Source organism: Salvia splendens, chromosome 2 (assembly GCF_004379255.2).
Source record: "Salvia splendens isolate huo1 chromosome 2, SspV2, whole genome shotgun sequence".
NCBI classification, from domain to species: domain Eukaryota; kingdom Viridiplantae; phylum Streptophyta; class Magnoliopsida; order Lamiales; family Lamiaceae; genus Salvia; species Salvia splendens.
The window spans coordinates 5,991,026-6,009,083 of NC_056033.1; the positions used below are offsets into that span (position 1 = coordinate 5,991,026).

Here is an 18,058-nt window from a genome sequence, read left to right on the forward strand (position 1 = left end):
AAGTACACAATTCAAGCTAAATTTAAAAATCTGAAGAAATAAGAAAAGTCGAATATTGATTGTCATATATCCAAGCCAAAATCAGAATAAAAGATTGTGCTATGAGATTTTATGTTCCTCATATCTGCCCTCACCTTTTGATGACTAATTGGCTTGTTTACAAAGTTAAGAACATAATCAAGTAAGAAAGTGCCTTATTTAGTTACTACTATGGATGTAATGTGTGACACAGCATACAAGAATATTTGGAGTAACATATTTTTGTGTTAATACTATTACAAGTCATAAAATCTACATTTTTTCAAAAGAATTTTGTGGGCTTTGTTTGCCCGACATTTTGGGCCACTGTTTTTTTAGCTAATCCAATTTAAAATCGAATGGCCCGAGCTAGCCAAATTGGCTGGGAGTAAAAGGCCCAAAGTGGTTCGACAATTCATAGTGTGATTGTGAGTATTTTTTTATAAGCGGAGATCAGTCTTAATTTATAATCTCAAATTGCTACCGCTTCCTTCAACCCATAAAAATAGACATTTTTTTTCACGTGTTTCATAAGAATAGCATATTCTAATTTATGGAAAGCTCTCTTTAATTATTATCCATATACATAAAATTTAATTACTCAATTCGTCCCTTATTAATCGTTCACTATTGTCATTTTTGTCAATCCTCCATTAATTGTCCACTTTCATTTTTTTTACCATAAATGATAAGTAGATCTCATATTCCACTAACTCATTTCACTCATATTTTATTATAAACCTAATAGTATATAAAAGTGGGACACATACTTCACTACATTTTGCAACTCACTTTCTTTTAAATTTCTTAAAACTCGAACCGGAACTAAAGTGGACAATTATTGAGGGACGGAGATAGTACAATTTATACCACTAGGGTCCATCATTAAACATGACTAATAATAATGTGAGTCCTGCTATATATCCACTAACACTATTTTTACTAAATTTTCCTGCCCTTTCTTATTTTACCAATTATGGGACGAATGGAGTATCACGTTAGCAAAACATAAATAAGCATAGCTACACTCTAGTTTTTAAATTCGTCATTCTATTAGTAATCTCAAGTGTCATGTACTAGTATTTATTTAAATTGCAATATATCAGAATTAAAGCAATGTTTATTAAAAAAAAGTTAGATTATATAATTAAAATTTCAAAAATTACACAACTGTTCTCTCTAATTTGCATGTTGCAATAATAAGGTAAACAAATGCTAAGAAATTTTGTGTGGTGTATCTGGTTTTGATAATTTTTCGTTTCTCCCTCGTATATATATAGTCAGTTTTTTTTTCACTTGATAGTACGGAAGATCTCAATTTGTGGGACCTCTATTTGGCTTCTTCATGTTCTTGTTTAGATCCTAGTCACTTTTGGGCTAAGATCATGTTGTTAGAACATTTTATCTTGATATTATTTACGGGTTGGAGGTCTGCCTAAACCTCCCACCCACAAAAGGCATTTTTTATTAAAAAAAACTTAATAATTTACAATAACGTAGCTATTCAATAAGTAATACACACATTTACAGATGTGATTTAATTTATCACTGCATTTTCATATAAATAACTTAATAATTAACATTAAACTAGTTATTCATTAAGTAATATACACATTTATAGATGTGATTTAATTCATCATTAATCGATAAAAAAAATTTATTCATATTTTCTAGGACAGTGAACAGAGTAGCGAAGCTAGAATAGCAATAACCGCTAATGGGAAGGTTCTCTCTATAGCAAAGCAACAGTTACTTCTTCTGCGGTTTCAATCAACTTCTCACCACTCTGAAATGTCGTCTTTCACGTTGAAGCTTTCTTCGTTTCTCTTGTCTTCGTCGGCACAATCTCCTTCTTCTTCTGCTACGACTTCTTATCTGCCGCCGCCCCCTCCCTTCCGATTCCCGAGAACACAATTCAATTCTAGAGGAAGAATTACAGTCACCGGAGCCACCGGAAATGACAAAAACAATTCTCCTATTTCTGGCGATTCCAAACCCCCCAATGGAACACTGGTAATTCCGAGTTTTTTTTGTTTTGAATTTAATTGAATGATTCATAAATTAATACTGTTAATTTTGCAGCCTAAGACTAGGAAGGAGATTCTCCTGGAGTATGTGCAGAATGTGCAGCCTGAATTCATGGAGTTATTCGTCAAGAGAGCCCCACAGCAGGTTTTTCAAACTGAAATTTGTTTCTTTTTTCTCTCCATATTTTGCAAAGGTGTTTGTGAAAATGCCTGAGCGAGTTTGGCTTTCTAGCTAAAATGTAAATTGATGGGTGTCAGATTTTCCATTCATTGCTAAGTTGTTAGTTCGATTTATGCAGTCAATGTCTTTATGCTGTGATGATTCTGCTATAGGTAGTTGAAGCGATGCGTCAGACAGTGACAAATATGATTGGAACTCTACCTCCACAATTTTTTTCCGTTACAGTCACCACAGTAAGTGATTTATCAATCTTAAAAATCCAATTCGGTGGCATTCTGTTAAGTTGAAACAAACAAGGTAGACAATGTTCTTTGTCGCGTGCGAGTGATGTTGGTAACAATCTGCTCTGTTTCAGGTTGCTGAAAACTTGGCACAGCTGATGTACAGTGTCTTGATGACTGGATATATGTTTAGGAATGCTCAATACCGGCTGGAATTGCAACAGAGCTTGGAACAAGTTGCTCTTCCTGAACCACAAGAGAAAAATGTGAGTTATTTCTATTTGCTTTCTCTACAATTGGCATTTCCTTTGTCTTTGTTAGAATGTATGTTTTCAATCGAACTGAAATTCTGGAGAAAAGAGTTCTGCTTACTGTTGATTGAGTTCATGAGAAAGAGCACTGCTTATTGTCTCAGATACCTAATATCCTAATATGGTGAAGAGGAATCCTATTGCTGCACCGTGGTGCAAATCATGCATATTGTAATTCAATAAAGGAGACTTAAAGTTAAAGCTATCTGGATAAAATACATGTTATACATTACTCCATTCCTTATCTGGAAGCAGTTGTATTGTTATAAAGGACTTGACCTGGAAACTATTACGGTTATGTTTGTTTTAAATTATTTCAAGATATAGTAAATATCTAGCTCGGGTTCCATTCTACCATATTTTTTGTTTGTTGCTTAACCCTTATTCGAGAAGAGCCTTTTTTGACCAAGTTATTGTCTCACTTACGGTATGATGATGCAGGATGCTTCAGATTATGCACCAGGAACGCAGAAAAAGGTATCAGGTGAAGTCATAAGATGGAACAATGTCTCAGGTCCCGAAACAATTGATGCAGTGAAATACATAGAGCTTCTTGAAGCAGAAATTGAGGAGCTTAACCGTCAAGTAGGAAGAAAATCTTTAAATGGACAGAATGAACTATTGGAATTTTTAAAAACTCTGGAGCCCCAAAATATCAAGGTAAGAATCAATTTCACTTAAGTTCACTGGAGCAACTAATGCATTCTTGAACTGCATATGACACATAGTGACCATAAGAAATAGTACTATGCTAATATTGAAAATAAGAATTTCAAAGGTCCGGAGGTAATTTATAACCTTGTTTCATGCCAGTTAGTTCTTTAGTACTGAAGCATTGAATGATTTTGTTATGGACTGAGTAGAGTTTCCAGTTACCTCCTATATCAGACTATTCCTAACTGTACAGCTCCCGCTTAAATTTTCTACCACAAAACAGTATTATGTGACATTTAATATTTCCTGGAATGAATTCTTGCAGGAGCTAACAAGTACTGCTGGAGAGGATGTTGTGCTGGCAATGAACACATTCATAAAACGTTTGTTGGCGGTTTCTGATCCTAACCAAATGAAGGTGAGCCTTGTTGTTGCTGAAATTTAAGTCTTTTATTTCTTTTATCTATAATATAGTAGCATCGTGCGACACGTTGACACCTATCATATATTCATAATTTCATGTGGTTCACCTTCTTATTGTTTTGTGGGTCGAGCAAGATGTTTTGTAGACACACATGTCTTTTTCAACAAGGCTAAAGCACATGCAATGAGTTTTCTGATTGTAGTGCTTGACTTTTGCAGACTAGCTTAACAGAAACAAGTGCTCCTGAACTTGCAAAGCTACTATATTGGCTTATGGTAGTTGGTTATAGTGTCCGTAACATTGAAGTTCGTTTTGACATGGATCGGGTACTTGGTACTTCTCCAAAACCTGCAGAGCTTCCCCCAGGTGAAAACATTTAGATGAATTGAAGCTTCAAACCATGCTAGAATCTGCAATCTGGGGTAACAAAATTTTACCAGTCTTTTCATTAAGGTAGTATTCAAACTGTCATTGTTCTCGTTTACATATATAGAACAAACAGCTATCTCTTTGGCCTTAAATATTGACTATTTTATTTACCTTGAAGAAACACAGATGCATTTTGTTAAGGTTTTGTAGCATTATGTGAAACTTTCAATGAAGTTAAGCTTATTAATCAAAGTAGTTTTGATTGGTGAGGCGCTGAACATATTGAATACCTTTAACCTTTTATTAAAATTCTAGTACACCAATGGTTTGCAAGTGTGGCATCTGCTCGTAGTTTAAGGGACTTACAGCTAAATAAGGTCTGCTTATTAATCGTCTGATGAAGTGATGATCAAACTTTTCTTGTATAATATATATGCTCGTATCTCATTTGGGTTTTGATTTTTGAAGTTGTTGCAAAATAAGTACAATGATTCAAAGGTGAAATATGTGTGAATTATACTATTTGTTTTTTTTTCCTAATTGAGCTGTTTCTTGAAGCGGAGTAATTTGGATTGGTGGTCTTCTCTAGTGCTAAAGTTGTATTGGTTCAGCCTTTCCTTTTTTTTATGAATATATAAACAGAAATTTTTAAACGCTGCTTCATGATGGATGCGAACCTAGACCTTATTACACAAGTGGTGGTTATCTGACGCTGAATTCAATTTGAAAACCCAAATAAAAGAGCTTTTAAACAAATGAGATGGACTAATGTTACTCATGCCCTGTAGAGTAGTTATTATTGGCAAAACTATATGAGCACTTTGTAGGAGTTAATTGCTTAGCTGCAATAACTAATACCAAGTTAGTGATGGAATAGGATCATCCCAGCTGTGAAGACTCAGGGACCGTTCGATTGGGAGATTAGTGAAGATTAAATCCTAGCCGTAGGATTTAAAAGTTAGTTAGTTAGATTAGTTTTCAATCAGCACTTTATAAGAAAAGAATGTGAGCTGATTTGAATAGTTTTTCCCCAATCTCGTTTGTAATTTCTCTCCAAGAATTGAATACAATCTCTCAATTTTCTCATTCATCTTCTACAATCAATCGATCAACAGCACCTGCGATTAATCTTCAGCACACTTAATGCATGGTGCATTTGCCTTGACTCAAAGTGGAGTATTGTTTAGATTGGAGTTTATTTACTTTGAATTAGAATTCAATTAGGGTTGAAGCATTGCCTTTGCCTCTTTTTTATAATTATCACTATTTCTGGTTTTATATCTTAGTTTAACTACCCCACCATCAACAACAAGAGAATGATATATAAAGGGTCGGTCCCTTTTATTAGTTGAGACTGTTCGATATCATGATTTCCACAAGAATTAAATAATGCATGAGATTTAAAGTTGTTAATTGTTCATCGAACATAATATTAATGCGTATCACCCACACAAAAAACATATAGATGTCTTCATATGCAGAACAAATAACAATGATTACAACGCATAATCAATTCGTATTCATTTAGAAACAAATTATCGTACTTCATATAATGTAAAGAAACATTACCATCAATAAACAGTTTTGTAGGAGTATAATAGATAAAGGGGTTTGATTTACAAGATTGTGTCATGGGATTAAATATGTAGTGTGTTTATTCATGAGATTCAATTCCACAACTCAATCATAAATGGATAATTATGTGATAATTAGTCATAGCTAACCTTTTATGACTAAAATAATCTCATAACTCAATCATAAATTATAACTTGGTATTATTTTATTTAGGAAACCGAACACCACCATAGATGCATTATAAATTTATAATCCATACACAAGTAAATCTTAATTGGTCATCTATTTTAAAAATAATCAAGAGTTCAAATTAATTATACGAGCAAAAGTATTTACCTAATCTCATCCTTGGATATTCTTCCCTTAAGCAACTAGTAATTATTTGACTTTTTTTATTACTACTAATAAAAGTGGGCATGAAGTGAGAATATTTGTCAATGGAAAATACCTTTAATCATTCAAGGTTTTATAGTGCGGTTTGCCATTAACACTTTTATGCTTACTTATCTATAATGATGTAGTATATGCAAATATTAAATCATTTATCGGTTCCCTTCTCACCAACCCTCTCCATCTATTTTATGGGTACATAATTCGACAGCCATATCAGACATTTTTTCACCATTTTTTTTCTTTGAAATAATTACGAACAAATTGAATCTTCATGATTTTTCTGATTAATTTTTAAAATTGCAATACTAATTAAAATTTGACCAAATTTCATGAATTATTCGATTATTTTTCCTTTGGTCTAATTATATAACAACCTTTAATTAAAATACTAAAACGCACGAAATCCCAATAAAAATGTTGTTGCGTTTTTTATCCATTTTTTATTATTTAACTTGGACTTATTTAGCACTAAGAGGAGACTGTGTCAATACCTTTGTTAATTATATAGTGGGATCAGTAGACACTATCAGTAATGCCACCAACCGCAGAGGATTTATTTTCTTGATTTGTCGCCTTTTTTGTATCAAAGTTCCAATTTTCTACTTGATTTTTAGAATTTCAAAGTCCGCAAAATTTAATATCTCCGTTTCTGGCTAAGCTAAAACTAAAAAATGAGGACGATCATGAATAATTTTAAACTAATATTAGTTCGAGTAAGATTGAAAATTTGGATTATTTTATAGGATAACTTAGTTACTTTGAAGTATAGTTGGTTTATTTTCGGTTGCAATAAAGTTGGATGCTAAACTCTTTATTTTTTTGAAACTTATCTTATTTTGCGTGAATGGTGATATCGTTACTCAGACTAGTGTTAGTTAATGAGTGACGACAACATGAAATCTATTTCGAAATAAGTATTACAAAAATTAATACTAACCAAATCCTTCACTATTTTAAATTTAATTAAGTGTATAATGGGTAAATCAAAATTTATAATAAAATACACGCATTTTATTATAATTGTAACATATATATAAATAAAGAATAAAAAATAATACTTTCTACATCCACAAGCCATTTTATCTTTATGCTTAGATTCCTTAATTAAAATATACGCATTTTATTATAATTAAAAATAATGTCACTACTTAATTTTAATAGTATCTAATAGGAGTACTACATTTCCCATCTCCTTTCTCCAATCCATCCATCAAACCTTGCAACAAAATGAAAATGGAGGCCGAAACAATCTCCAAAGAATCCATCACGCCTTCTTCACCACCTCCCAACGACAAAAACACAACGAAAATAGAGGCTGAAATAATCTCGAAAGAATTCATCAAACCTTCTTCGCCAACACCCATACACAAAAAAACCTACACCCTTTCCTAACTCGACCAAATCGTTCCTCCCATCTATGTTCCTCTCGTTTTATACTTTCCCAACCCTCAAAATCTCTCCCAAATCACACCCCAATTGCAGCAATCTCTCTCCACAACTCTCTCTCTCTTCTATCCCTTAGCAGGGACACTCAAGGACTCCCTCTCCATCGACTGCAACGACGAGGGCATCGCCTTCGTCGTTGACAAATTCGCCTACAGCCTCTCTGATTTCCTCCGAAACCCCGACGCCACCGCCTCCCGCTGCCACATCCCTACCCCACTCATATGGGCCGAGCCGGGCCCTGGCTCGCCTGTTGCCATGGCCCAGCTCAGCCACTTCGCATGTGGCGGCGTCGCCATCGGCGTACTCATCCTTCACAAGGTCGCCGACGGCGTCGCCATCGGCTCATTTATAAAATCATGGGCCAGGGCAACTACAGTTATTGCTGCCCAGGCTCCTGTCCCTATGCCGTCCAGTTGGGTGGCACAGGCACATAGCATGAGGCGGGAGGAGCAAATTGTGCCGCCAGACTACGCGGTGCAATTGCTCTTCCCGCCCAGCGAGAGCATGCAGCGGGAAGAGCATCTCTTCTCCGCCATGAAGCGGTACTTCGGCTTCGGAAAAATCGCGATGCGCCGCTATGTTTTCGGCGCGGAGTCGATATCGCGGCTCCGCGCGCGTCTTTCCGAGCCGGGGATGCCGCGGCCGACGCGCGTCAACACGGTCACAGCGTTCCTGTGGAAATGCTTCATGACCGCCTCCGCCGCCTGTGCAGGCAGCGGAGGCGTGTCACTGGTGACGCATGGTGTCAACATGCGGCGGAAGTCGGAGCCGCCGCTCTCGGAGAACAGCTTCGGCAACCACGTGTGGCTCGTGCCGGCGTCGAGCGAGAACGGGGAAGCCGATAGGGATTTGAAAGCTCTTTTTTCCAAAGTGAGGGAAGCCATAGGTAAAGTGGATGTTGAGTTTGTGCAGAGAATGAAGGGCGATGTGGGGTTTGCAGGCTATTGCACGAATCTCGAGGATTCCTTGAGCGACTTTCCCGAGAAGGCCGATTATCTGGCGATCTCGAGTTGGTGCAATTTTGGGATTTACGACGTGGATTTTGGGTGGGGTCGGCCGGTTTGGATTACGAAGTGCGACGGCGGGAGTGATGTGGAGTGGCCTTTTATCAATGTGCTTTGGTTGATCGATACAAGGGAAGGGGATGGAATAGAAGCGTGGTTGACTCTTGAACAAAGTTGTTTTGAAGAGTTTGATAAAATTAAGGAGGTTGCTGATTTTGCTTTGATTGATCCTAGTCCATCGGAGAAGTTTGATAATATTAAGGAGGTTGGTGATCTTGCTTTAATTGATCCTAGTCCCTTGGAGAAGTTTTGATAAAATTAAGGAGGTTGGTGATCATGCTTTGATTGATCCTAGTCCATTGGAGATCATCCAAACATCGGTTCTAACTAATGGGATGGTGAAATCTTGATACATTTCAATCAATTTCAAATTCCAACAGCTCTACTCTAATGGTGTGGCCAACCTCTCTTTTGTGGGAATGAAACTTCTTAAAATAAAAACTTACTGGAGAATGTGCTGATTGATATTTTATGTACATTAGTTAATTTTAATCTGATTTGTTTACTTTATAATTATACCAATAATACTACTATATCAAACTTGGAGTATAGTATTAACTTATTCACAATTCAATCTCATAAAAATTTGAGGGAAACCAGTTGAAGAACACATTATGAAACTTTATTAAATGAAAACTTATAGACGAACAATATTTCAATAAATATTCTTCTAAGAGTTGATTAATTGAAGTAAATGAAAATAACAATAAAAGACAGGGTGTAACATATATGGAAATATCTTCAATATTATAAATTGTATTCGTCCTTGTAGCACAAAAAAACAGCTCGTCAAAACAACAAACTATAGTCAATTTAGGATACATAAGCGAGTGGTGTTAGGTGGATTTGATGATAATAGAAAACATGAAAAAGCAAGAATATAAATAGGGGGCTCATTCTCACAAACAAATATACAATCCAAAATTGTTGTTTCAGTCGATGGAGACATACTTGAACTCAGCCAAAGCTTATTCTGATCCAGAGTTTAATGGAAACCATTGTTGAGGCCACTTGGGATAACTGCGCTTGAACAAGCTCATGCAAACCGTGTCGTGCTGCTGAATAACACCATTAAGGATGCACTTCATTGCCCCTGAATCAAACAAGAAGACAGGTGATTGTCTGCTAAACTGAACCATCTAGCCAGAGACATAGTTCGGTGGACTTACCATGTGTTCCTACTGGTTCTCTAATGCGACCACGACGGCCACATTTTGACCAAACTTCAACAGGCTGCAATGAATAACAAACACGAGAAATTAATATGTTGAGACCGACATTTCTGTGAATAGAGTCCCAAAAGTTGAACATACAGATATTGATCACATTACCTTGAACCATCTTACATCCTCCGGGTTGTGGAACATGTATCTCACTGTTGCTTTTGATTTAGATACACGTTGTGGATAACTGCACAAGATTCATTCTAATATGTTAGGTGCCATGTTCAAGTTTCTTTTGTTGTACAAGTTGCAATGAACAGAATACAGTTCACATAAACAGAGCAAATTTCAAGAGCATGATTCAGAGGCATGTGTACTTACCCCGTTAAAATGATTTTCTTGAGTATGATCCGATCAGGGTCAACACTTCTCAATGAACCAACAGCAGCTACTGCAGGATAGGTGTCTTCTCCTTGGCTCTTTAAGGCGACTAGAGGAAGAGAATGAAAACATATCGGAGCATATATCGAAGCTACTGAAAATGTTCCTGGATGAAGAAACCTCTCCATTTTGTGTTTACTAGCATTGATACTATCTGAAGAGAATATTGGCCTGTATTGTCAAGGCAGAAGGCAAAAGTGGTTACAAGAGCAATGATCAGTTAGCAAATATTTCTCATTTGTTGCCGACTCCTGAGGCAAATATAGGAAAGAAAAATACCTAGATGTAAACTGGCGGAAGCCCACATGAAATAGGAGTTCTTCTTTTGCTTTGATAGGAGCCTCATATGAATCATGCTTCTTAATACTAGAGACGGGACAAGTTGAATATTGTCAAATAATATAAATATCATTAATGCATATTATAAATATGAAAGAGAACTCAATAAGAGGAAGGTAACCTGAAATGTAGAACAGAGATTTTGGACTCATGCTGTAAGAGACCAGAAGCTACTATTGGCAATCTTTTAGACAGTGTGCATAACTTGGATGCAATACCAGCACTAACATCCTTGATATAAAGCCTTGCATACGAGCCAACAGGAATACACTCCTCAGCCTCTTGCAACATATCAAGAGCTTTTGCCAGAACATGCTTTTGTGTTCTCGTGAAATTATCAAATGCAAAAATCCTAGAATACTCAGGAGGCAAAGATTCCTGCCAAAACATGAATTTGGTCAACATTACGACCGGAGACAAAAATTCAAATCAGTTCACTCAATCGAAAGCAAACACATACTTTAGGATCCCATGTTGAAGTTCTGAATGATTTTACACCTCTGTATTTAGCAAATCTTTTCCGGGCTGGAACATCTATGGGTGTATCTACTTCATCAGGAAATTCTGGAAGCAACAGATGCAAATTGCTTACAAAGTTAGTCTTATAATTTCTTCATTATTGCTGCTACATCTTTTAGAAACTGGACATGCTTAATCACAAAGATAAATTACAAGAAGCCAACATAATAAACATTAAATACTTAGGAATATACCCTCATCTTCTGCATGCTCTTCTTTGATTTTTCGAATCTGCTCAGCAATCTGCTCATTAGTTAAGTTGTCACCATCCTGTATAGGACAAAGAAGATGAATAAATAGAGGCCGAGTATAATAAGTGAACTCTTTGTACCCTGTGCAGAAAATTGGCTCCACGAAAGATTTGGGAAATTACACTAATTCTAATGAGAAGGTAACGTATATGAATCAGTTTTTAGTTATTTTTTTATTTTATAGTATAAGAAGATTTCAGCATACAAAAGTAGATGCTACTGAAATAATCTACCAGTTACTAAATATACCTACCATCATCATTACAGACTCTGTTTCGGATTCGTCATCAGAATCTCGCAGATTTAGTGAAGCCTTATCGTCGTCAAACTCAAAATCGTTCTGAAGCTTCTGGCCAGGAAACCCATTTTCAGCATCATCCACTACCATACCATCATCGTCACCTTCACTATCAGAATAATCAGCATCCGAATCATCCACAATCCATGCGGCCTGAAAAATGTTCCCAATCAATATACATTGCACTAATTTATCTAATTGAATGACTTAACAAATAACTAGATACTACAAACTAAGCGAAATTGACTTTAGATAATGGAGACAATGTTGCAACCTGGTATTCAGAGATGCCCTTAGGAAGCCTCTTCTTTTTCATCTTCTTTTCCTTGTAATTTCTTTCTGCTTCAGCCATTTCTGCCTCTGTAGGCCATGTCTGAATTGAAACAACCAAAAACCTTAAAACAAACTGTAAGAAGATACCATTTTCATGCTAAAGAAGATTCAGAAAATGGAAGAAGCAGGAACAGGAATAACAAAGAGTAGACAATTTCCATGTATCACATAATCATTAACTAGAATAGAGGTGAGAAAACCAGAAAAACTATCCAGAAGCTGAAAATTTATATAGCACCAATAACAGTGTATACCTGTTCTCCTGCCAATATATCAGGAGCATTTTCAACAACTAAAGGCTCTTGTTTCATTGGATCAGCGGTAAGGCATGACACCACCTGCACATTGAAAACAACATATAGTAGAATGAATACAAGAGGCTTCAATATTTAGCCCTATAAAGTTATGGTGTGTGTATTATGAAAAACATGCATCTCCCACCTATAGACATTAAGTAACGGTATTACATAGGCATCCTTCAGACAATCAAAATATCCAAAATACAAATACGAAATTGGACAGTTTAATATAAGAGCGAATCCAAACCATCACTTGCAGAAAAGAATATCTACTTTACTGAAATGGTAACAAACCTGGATATCATTCTCAGAATCCATAAGGTCTGCTCCTTTCCTTAGATTCAAGGGACATGGATCCCTAAGAAGTTCAATCTTAGACAATGGGAAATCCCCTGCTCCAGCAATGTGAACCTGATCATAAAAAATTCAGACATAGAGCAATGCGTTCATGATTTCATGCAAAATAATGAAAGAGACAGAATATATCACCAGTTGATTAACTGAGAGGCTGTGTGCACGTATATAACCAGTAAGGACAAGTGTGCATTTTCCAGAACTACTGGTATCATCAGTTTCCGTTTCAACCTGTTGCATGTTGATAGTTGATGTGTCAGAGAGTCAGTAGCATGATCCCGAAAATTCAAGCCAATTCACTATAATAATGCGGCCTACAGTTGAACATGCAGTATGTGACTCTTAGTTTATAGATGACTACTGGACACATCAGTTAAGTTTTATGTCACCTCTCCAAATAGGGGGAACATTATAAAAGAGGCCTCAAGTAGGTAGTGGGGCCCTTTCATCTTTGTATTTTATCTTCATATTCTTTAAGAGAGAGACTGTAAGGGGATCATATCAGGATTATTTGAATTGCAATATCATATTTCAAAGAAAATCCACACTGGATAAGCAGCAAACTAGATAAGTTCAGAAAAGCTATTTACCAAGATCCAGTTACAAAAATGATGATATAAAGGGCCTTTTCTGTCTTAGTGATAGTAAAAGGATCTTTTCTCTTCGGATTATTCAACAAAAAAGATTATAAGAGGAACGTATTGGGATAAATTTAGTGACTGGACTCTGAAGGTAGATGAAAGTAAATGCTAGTAATATATTTCAGACAATGAAAGTACATTCAGGACAGCAAATTAGATAAGTCCACCATGATTAAGTTACTGCAATGAAGATATGAGTAGCTTTGTGCTGTCTGAATAATAAAAATTATACAATAGCTTCAATAATTGTGATAAAATCTGGCTCACTAAGTAACCTAAAAATTGAACTGTGCAGAATGCTAACAGAAGACATAATATTGATTTTGTTATACCTTCTGAGCCATAAGGTAAGAACGTTGGTTTCGCCAATGAGGTGCTGTGAGCCTTTGCTCCTTGAAAAGCCACATAAACTATAACAAAGAAAGAAAATTGAACTCATAAAAATTGTGGAAGTCAACTAAAAAAAATGGACCAACAGGAAATCATAAACTAATTTCTGATTAATTTTAATTACAGGTTTCGCACCTTATGCAGTTCATCCTTTTTATCAGCGGGGTAAAACTTACAATCTTCTGGAAATTCAGGAGCAAGCACTGACATGCACATCTTCTTTAGTTCATGTCTTCTTTTCAAGTCCTCAGGTAGATCCTGAAGTGAAAATCAGAGGATGCGCTCAAGTTTTTGAAAGTAAAGGTGAGGGAGAAATGAATGCATACAGAAAAAGTATGGGAAATATTACATACACGAATCAGCACTGTGGTGCTTGGTAGACCAAGTGTTCTGAACACAGAAAGACACTGAGAGCCAAATGAATCGATGAAACTAACAGCATCATCCGCTTCATGTAAGGAGTTTTGAGATGCCACAAAAGCAAGCAAATCAGCAACCTGCAAGATAAATATTCCCATGCACATGAGAAGGGAATATGTTAATAGCAAGACACATATTCAACTCAAGAAAAGCCAAAGTATTTGATTATGGAAGAACAAATATAGTACCTTTGCCATTTCCATGCACGCAACAAGATCACCATGAGGAGCTTTTAAAACCTATCATTCGAAACATAAGTTAAATACCATTTTTTTTCAAAGAGACTCAACAGACCCATATACAAAGCACTTCTAGCCACAACAACACAACAGAATAATGAGATAAAATTTAAAACAAAAGAAACGGGAAAAAGATGCATATCAAGAATTAAGTGCCATTACTATAAGCATAGTAACATCCTAATTTTGTTGAGGCAACCACATCACTCCAGAAGCCATGCATAGATTGGACATACAGGCAACAGATGTTATTATGAACGTACTGTGGTTCTTAGTTTGTACTCTGATGATGTAGCAGCTGGGAAAGTAGTGGTACGTCCCTCTTCAGATAGCAGTGATAGAATATCTTCTTCAACGGCATTCAAGTTTACACAAGCCGAAAGCCCAAAGAGCACCTAAAATATTCAAAAATCAGAAAAATTAAAAAAAAACACACACAATAGTAGCTATCTCCAGCTTAACAACAACAGCAATCACACTTACAATAACACGAGGGGGGCTTGAAGGCCCCGATAATGCCCTCTTCTCCTTCAAAACTGTGGCTCTCTTCTGCTCTCTCATCTGCAGTGCACAATAGTTCAAATTAAAAATCAAAAGCTTCAACTATGATTGCACTAGATATAATTTATCACTGGATTCACCAACAAAAAACACGTAAACAAAAAAGAAGATAAAACAGATGTACCATTTTGTTACGTTGCAGCCGTGCGGCCTTTGCTCCTTTAGCAATACCTCCGACAGATTTTGACACCTTGAGCTTATCTGATAAGAAAATAACCAAAGTTCAAATTGCAACACATTTAATCAAATTCATACAATATGCATCAAAATAAAATACAACCTTGAGAAGAAATTTTATGAACATTGCGGGATGATTTCGAAGCAAATCGAGTTTTGTGTGACTTATTCATCTGGTGTCTAGACCCTCCCATATTGACAACGTTGTTCTGAGCTTGCTCGCTTGCGCGATTAGGGGTTCGCAATTGGTAGCGGATTTTGGGTTGAGTTTATGATATAGGTTGTAGGGGCCGCGGTTGATTTGGCGGCTCGACTGACTGAACAGGCTACAGCGGTGGTGCTCCGGTTGTCGGAGTTGGCGGGTGTGGAGTGTGGAGCTGAGAAACGGCGGCTGTGTTGTGGTTTTTTAGCTGTGGCTGATTTGAGGTTTTAGGTTCGCTGAATTATAAAAGGATCGAATTTCTGCAAATTTATCTTCCTATCGCAAATAATTCTCCCCAAATACCTAAATAAGGCGCAGGCCCAAATCTAACAAATTTTTATGGAATGATTTTTTAAAAGCCCACTTCAAAAAATATAAGTACTGTAATAATAATTTCATGCAAAATAAGTATCTAAAAACTAAATAAATTACATAATCGTATGACTGTACTATACAGAAATTCTTAAAAGAGTTTTTTTTTTATAGAGAAAGCGCGGGTATACCCAATTACAATAAAGTCTAACGAATGTAAGAAAAACATAATCTATCATGAAGTAGCCAAAGATTAAGTCCAACTAGGGGCTCCTCTAACACATGAACTCCCCTTTGAAATGTGGAAGCAATGTATGATAGAAAATTCGCTGCAAAATTACTTTCTCTATGCACGTGTTGAATCACCACTGAATCAAAATCAGATAACAAGCCTTGTAATCGTTGAATAATAGAACGAAAATTAATAGATATTGCAGATAGGCCTGCTTATTCGACCGGTTCCGGTTCTAACCGGACTGGTTGACCGGTTAACCGGTTTTAATATTTCATAAATCCTAGAACCGAAACCGGTCGGTTCCAGTTTAGAACCGGTCGGTTAAGAACCGATCGATTCCGGTTCTGACCCGGAACCGATGTGTAATTTTAATCAAAACTAGTATTCACACCCATGCTATGCACGAGACATAAGAGTTTCAAATAATAAATACAAAATAAAATAAACATATAAAATATAAGAATTTTAAAGCAAATTGGATATTTAAAAAATAGAAATATACTTATCTTGTCTCACTCTAAATGAAGAATTTACTACTACTTAAGTGGAATAAAAATAATAAAATCAATGACATGTTACAACACTATCAATATATATTGATAAAAATAAGAAACATTATCATTATGAAGACTTTTAAGAAATTGTGTTAAATGAATTAAATGAAAATAAAATAGATATGATAGATGAATAAATTATGAGAGATAAAAAGAGTAAAGCAAGTGCTAAAATAAAGTAAGGGTATTATCTAAAATTAATTGACTTTGAATATGTAAAGAATAAACTTTTTACTATGAGAATGTGCCGATAAAATTAGACACCCAAACTGCATCTTTTTAAATCCAGTAAAAGGCTTTTACAATATTCTATAGTTTGTCGTAAATTGTCTAGCATGCATCTGTTTATTAACAGTCATTAAAAGGCACAATTTTCGTAACTTTTCCCGTTAAAAATGGTATTTGTGGTATTACACCTAACTGCCACTTTATGTTATTATGTATGCGATAATTTACACTACGACTTATATCATACACCCTCCGTCCTGTAGAAATAGGCCATTTAGGGTTGGCACCGGTTTTAATGTGTAATTTGGTAAAGTAGGAGAGAAGGTGAAAAAGTAGTTGAAATTGTGTAGTGGATGGTGGGACTATAAATGATATAGTAAAAGAGAAGGAGAAAAGTGTTACCATAAATGAATATAGACTATTTGTATGAGACGGACGAAAAGGAAATATGGTTTATTTCTATGGGACATAGGGAGTAAGAAGTTATACAAACTTTATAAGTTAGATTTAACTTTAAATATTTATACTTTCATCTAATTCCAAAATTTATTTTAATAAACTTAGTATTAGTATTTAAGTAATTGGAAGCTAATTAAAATATACTCATTATGTCCCGACCTAAGCGAGACGTTTCTATTTTGACACAAGAATTTAGGTAGTGGTGTTGAGTGAATTAAATTATTAATAGTAAAGTAAGAGAGTGTGGGGGAAAGTAAGAAAGAGAAAGAGAGAAAAAAAGTAAGAGAAATGATAAAGTAAGAAAGAGAAAGAGAGAATAAAGTAAAGAGAATATAAAGTAGGACAGAAAATAGGATAAAGTAGGAGAGAGGAATGAATTGATTGTTGCAAAAAAAAAAAGAAACGTCTCACTTAGATTGGGACGTACCAAAAAGGAATGCGTCTCACTTAGGACGAGACGGATGGAGTATTAAAATAGAGACTAATAAAGATATATTAAATTTTTAATCAAGTAAATAAAGGATAAAAATTATAAAGATTACATCTCTGAGTTGTTGATTAGGTTGTGAATTAATTCTGAGAAAAAGTATTACAATAAATAGTTAAATTTCAATTTTAACCTAAATAGAATGCAAACTAAATTCTCTATCACAATTGCAATTTTAATCCAAATAAAAGGTAAATTAATATATAAATTTAATAGCTTAATTATAAAACTAATTTGAAAAATATATATGGAATATTAAACATTGCAATATTTACTTTCCATCCAACTGGCCCTTTTTGCATTGCAATAATGAATTCTATTTTAATTTTAATTAAAATAGAAGTCAAATTAAACTCTCTAGCACAATTCCAATTCTAACATAAATTGAAGGAAAGTTAATATATAAATTTAATTACTTAATTAGAAAAGAATCTATTTTAAAAATTACATACTACTATTAAATCCCATAAATA

At 35.2% G+C, this 18,058-nt stretch overlaps 2 protein-coding genes and 1 pseudogene across 2 annotated transcripts; 2 read left to right on the forward strand and 1 right to left on the reverse strand.

Annotated features, from left to right (window-relative positions):
• Nucleotides 1-1,692: 1,692 nt before the first annotated feature.
• On the forward strand, nucleotides 1,693-4,457 carry LOC121760157. The gene is made up of 7 exons (XM_042155783.1): nucleotides 1,693-2,031; nucleotides 2,101-2,190; nucleotides 2,379-2,459; nucleotides 2,582-2,713; nucleotides 3,200-3,418; nucleotides 3,738-3,830; nucleotides 4,055-4,457. The coding sequence occupies exons 1-7, from the start codon at nucleotides 1,810-1,812 to the stop codon at nucleotides 4,214-4,216; spliced, it is 999 nt and encodes a 332-aa protein (XP_042011717.1). The 5' UTR covers nucleotides 1,693-1,809; the 3' UTR covers nucleotides 4,217-4,457.
• A 2,911-nt stretch (nucleotides 4,458-7,368) lies between these two features.
• On the forward strand, nucleotides 7,369-9,234 carry LOC121785513 (annotated as a pseudogene).
• A 177-nt stretch (nucleotides 9,235-9,411) lies between these two features.
• On the reverse strand, nucleotides 9,412-15,565 carry LOC121785505 (pre-rRNA-processing protein TSR1 homolog). Its single transcript, XM_042183960.1, has 21 exons — nucleotides 15,212-15,565; nucleotides 15,056-15,132; nucleotides 14,854-14,931; nucleotides 14,634-14,765; nucleotides 14,320-14,370; nucleotides 14,065-14,208; nucleotides 13,847-13,969; nucleotides 13,654-13,731; nucleotides 12,816-12,911; nucleotides 12,621-12,737; nucleotides 12,282-12,365; nucleotides 11,969-12,067; nucleotides 11,650-11,847; nucleotides 11,340-11,415; nucleotides 11,087-11,190; nucleotides 10,748-11,004; nucleotides 10,567-10,653; nucleotides 10,228-10,458; nucleotides 10,015-10,093; nucleotides 9,853-9,916; nucleotides 9,412-9,776 (listed from the first exon to the last, which is right to left on the reverse strand). Exons 1-21 carry the CDS (start codon nucleotides 15,300-15,302, stop codon nucleotides 9,652-9,654), a joined length of 2,391 nt encoding a protein of 796 aa, XP_042039894.1. The 5' UTR covers nucleotides 15,303-15,565; the 3' UTR covers nucleotides 9,412-9,651.
• Nucleotides 15,566-18,058: the final 2,493 nt, after the last annotated feature.